This window comes from Zingiber officinale, chromosome 1A (assembly GCF_018446385.1).
Source record: "Zingiber officinale cultivar Zhangliang chromosome 1A, Zo_v1.1, whole genome shotgun sequence".
NCBI lineage: Eukaryota > Viridiplantae > Streptophyta > Magnoliopsida > Zingiberales > Zingiberaceae > Zingiber > Zingiber officinale.
Window position 1 is genome coordinate 147,908,592 of NC_055987.1, and position 4,172 is coordinate 147,912,763.

Consider the following 4,172-nt stretch of genomic DNA (forward strand, 5'->3'; position numbering starts at 1 on the left):
TTTCTAAATATTTTTCCTTTTAAATATCCTTCATTGTGAGGGGATATTTAAGAAAATAATGGAAATCACCGGGCACACATCTGTGCCCGGTGATTTCCTCATGTGGGGCCCACAAAAAGTGGGTTGCCACTAATTTTTTTTTGTTTTTTAATTGAATATGGTGGGTCCCATCTAAAATTGAGAGGATATTTTATTGTGAAAGTTGAAATGTTTGAATAGTGGGATATTTGAAAGATGATGTGGAAATGGGGTCCACAAATACTTGGGAGAAATATCCCAAACTATTATGGATTGCTCTAAGAACAATGGTTTATCTTTGCTAGCTAGAATGGGTTTTATCTTCGTGTTCTCAATCAGAATTTAAATTTTGTATACAGTCAGTCTTCATTGTTAAAAAAAAATAAAAAAATATTTTATTTCCATTTTCTAACCAAATATAATGAATATTAATTTACCTAATTACCCTTTATATTTTATAATTCCTTTTAAATTTAACATATTAAACTAGAATCTAATATATATTTTCAATAAAATTAAGCACGATTCTTTTTCCACTTCAATTAAATAAAAAAATATAGTAGATTCTCTTTAAATAATTCTCAATTGGATGAAAAATATATTAAAATCACTTTAAATAGTGTTGAATTTAAAAGGAATTATATTAAGCACGAAAAAAATTATACTCAATTTTACACTCCCTAACCAAACATAATGAATACCAATTTACCTAATTGGTCCTCATATTTTTAAGGTATAAAAAGTCCAAAATGAGTATAATTTCTCTTAAATTTAGCACATTAAGCTAGAATCTAGTATATTTTCTCTCAAATTAAGCATGATTTTTTTCTACTTTAATTGGATAAAAAATATACTAGATTATCTTTAAATAATACTCAATTAGATGAAAAATATACTAGATTCTCTTTAAATGGTGATTAATTTAAAAGGAGTTATACTAATTGAGAAAAAAATTGTGCTCAATTTTATAGAAAATAAACTCGATTTTAGTTTAAACTACTAAATTTAAGAGGAATTATACTTATTTTTAGATTTTTTGTACCTAAAAAATATGAGGGCAATTAGATAACTATTTTTGCATGAGGAAATTGAAGCAAACAAAACTTTACAGGTAGGATGTGAAAATAATTTTTTTTTTAAATGAAAACTACATACAAAGTTAAAGTTATATTTAGGGATTTTTTTTCCAATTTACTCTTATTTTTACTTAGCACTTCTTAATTTATTTATGTGATCAATGGAAAATTATGATCTTGGTGCTAGATAAAGGATCAAAAATTATTATCTAGGTGGTTGATAAAAATAAAAAATTATTATCAATCGGCATAGCAGATAAAAAAAGGTATTAATTAAAAAAAAATAAGTTGATTAATTATGTTTGAATTAATTAAATTAGATTTTCTACATATCTAAATGTTGGATTATGACTCAAGTATATAAATAAAAGATATAGTTGCAGGGATAAGGATGTTGAGATAAATTTGTGGACTTATGAGAATGAACAGAATAAGAAATGAGAGCATTAGAGAGAAAGTCAGAGTTATATTTATTGAAGAAAAACTCTGAGAGACATGTTTAAGATGATACGAGTATATACTTAGACGACGAATAAATACTCTGCGATGTGAAATTATAATAAATACACATATCTAATGAGAAAGGGGAAGATAAAAAAAAGACTTAGTTAGTAATAATAAAATACGATAAAATTTATTTAAGTATATATGATAATATGATAAAAGATAAAATTTAATGACGTAAAAAAATTCATATAGTCCACCTCATTTAGTCAGATAAGATTGAATTATTATTATAAATTTCCTACAAATGAGATCGAGTGACAAAATAAGCTGATTGATTAAGTTCAAATTAATTAAATTAGATTTCCTACAAACGAGGGGGACAATAGATTCTATCAACGTTCTCAATATATCTGGCTTTCTAAAACTATTTCACAACACCTTTATAAATAGCCTCATAAAATTCATCTTTTAAGCTTATTAAAATTGACTCAAAATTCATCTCTAAGCCTCATAAAATTGCAAAAACTAGTTTTTACCAGCAAAAGATTTACTTCTTACACTTTTTGAAAACTTATTTCTATCCTTTATGTAATTTTTTTAAAATTTAATTTGGCATCATTTAAAAAAAAACACTATTTCTGTTTTTTAAACTTGCTAATTCATCGGGAACGTCAACAAGTGTTGATCACTCCACCTTAAAAATTTGAAATGGATCAGCGAGATCTCACCTACTACAAAAATTTTGATATTTAAAAATCAAAGAGATCAGATTCAGAAGTCTTCTCCGAAAAGACGAGTAATAATTGTTCGATCGGGTAATAAATGTTCAGTTTGACTGATGACTTAGATCGAACTGTTTCTGATATCTACAGCTTTAAATCGGTAAACGCCAAATTACTACTCAGTAAAAACCATCACTGGACGGCTATAAATCAATCTCCGTTCCTCTTGCTGCAGCAGAGTGCCAGCAATTGATCTCTTCTTCTTCTTCTTCTTCTTCTTCTTCACAAGCTTTGTAATTAGCAAAATCAATTAAAAACACATTTAGGAGCTACTTTAACTAGTAAAAATTCGACCTTTCTCTGTCTGTAACTGGAATCCTTGGTCTTTTTTGCTTCAGATCAATGGCCTCCTCTTCCGCTAGCTCTAGGCGAGCATCGCAGCCAAGGTTCATCCAGCACAAGAAGGAGGCCTTGTGGTTCTATCGGTTGATCTCCATCGCGTACGATCAGATATTAAACCCGCCGCACTGGAATGAGGACATGCGGGACGACGCCCTGGAGCCAGCCGATCTCCACCACCCGGAGCTGAAGGTCGTCGACGTCGGCGGCGGAACCGGGTTCGCCACCCTGGGCATCGTCAAGCACGTCCATCCCGAGAACGTTACCATCCTCGACCAGTCGCCGGAGCAGCTCGCCAAGGCGAGGCAGAAGGAAGCCCTCAAGGACTGCACCATCATCGAGGGGGACGCCGAGGACCTCCCTTTCCCGACGGACTCCGTCGATCGCTATGTCTCGGCGGGAAGGTAGGCATTTACCAATTACTCCATAAAGTAATTTTTTTTGTTTATTATATGTTTAATCTTTGCTGTCGGTGGACGCGCAGTATCGAGTATTGGCCTGATCCACAGCGCGGAATCATGGAGGCATACAGAGTGCTGAAGGCCGGAGGGATCGCCTGCATCATCGGCCCTGTTTACCCGACCTTCTGGCTCTCGCGCTTCTTCGCCAACGTGTGGATGCTCTTCCCCAAGGAGGAAGAATACGTGGAGTGGTTCGAGAAGGCCGGTTTCAAGGATGTGAAGCTGAAGAGGATCGGCCCGAAATGGTATCGCGGCGTGCGGCGCTTCGGCCTCATCATCGGCTGCTCTGTGACAGGGGTCAAGACAGAATCCGGCGAGTCTCCTTTGCAGGTGCGTAATTAGCTTCTTCTTCTTCTTAATTCCAAACAGAATTACAAGTGCGTTTCCTGCTGCAGCTCGGTCCGAAGGCTGAAGACGTGAACAGGGCGGTGAATCCCTTCGTCGTCATCGTGCGCTTCGTTCTAGGTACGACTGCGGCAGCATACTACGTGTTGGTGCCTGTCTACATGTGGATCAAGGACAAAATTGTGCCTCGCGGACAGCCCTTATAAAGGGGGAAGGCTCATCCTGATCATCGATCGAATTTGAAGTTCTATCATCTCAGTTTGTGAGGAAAATAAGTTGTTGTGTTTCTTGTCTGTTCATCTCAGTTGCTTCTTTCAGCAGAGCGCTGGTTGGCTTTGTGACATTATATGAACTGTGGTTGGATCATCATGTTTCAATTGTAGCTTTTATGAAATCTTTGTCGAAATTTGTTCAATTAATCATGGCAAAACACATGATGTGATGTTGATTATAATAACATATTTTGAGCATTATAAAAGCCTGATTTACGCAAGTATTCATTCTTTATGTTTTAGCATTCTTCATAGTGAAATGTTTGTATTGAATGTAGAGCATTTCCGAGAAAAGAGACGACCAAATATCAAAGATAATATGTCTGCATGCTTACAAAAACTGGTGGAAGATGTTGTTAACTATGTTTGTAGGCATGGTGGAATTATGGTGCCGCAACACTTTGACTAAAGAAGCAGTAAACGAGACTTCGA

General features: G+C 34.9%; 1 protein-coding gene across 1 annotated transcript; it reads left to right on the forward strand.

Annotated features, from left to right (window-relative positions):
* Nucleotides 1-2,464: 2,464 nt before the first annotated feature.
* On the forward strand, nt 2,465-3,887 carry LOC122037908 (2-methyl-6-phytyl-1,4-hydroquinone methyltransferase 2, chloroplastic-like). The gene is made up of 4 exons (XM_042597382.1): nt 2,465-2,556; nt 2,662-3,066; nt 3,147-3,453; nt 3,519-3,887. The coding sequence occupies exons 2-4, from the start codon at nt 2,666-2,668 to the stop codon at nt 3,672-3,674; spliced, it is 864 nt and encodes a 287-aa protein (XP_042453316.1). The 5' UTR covers nt 2,465-2,556; nt 2,662-2,665; the 3' UTR covers nt 3,675-3,887.
* The last annotated feature ends 285 nt before the right edge of the window (nt 3,888-4,172 follow it).

Bases quoted from the DNA above. Each gene is read 5' to 3' on its own strand.
- LOC122037908 (XM_042597382.1), top strand. From the start codon at position 2,666: ATGGCCTCCTCTTCCGCTAGCTCTAGGCGAGCATCGCAGCCAAGGTTC. The intron at 3,067-3,146 runs GTAGGCATTTAC...GTGGACGCGCAG, and splicing joins CGCTATGTCTCGGCGGGAAG to TATCGAGTATTGGCCTGATC. The intron at 3,454-3,518 runs GTGCGTAATTAG...TTCCTGCTGCAG, and splicing joins CCGGCGAGTCTCCTTTGCAG to CTCGGTCCGAAGGCTGAAGA.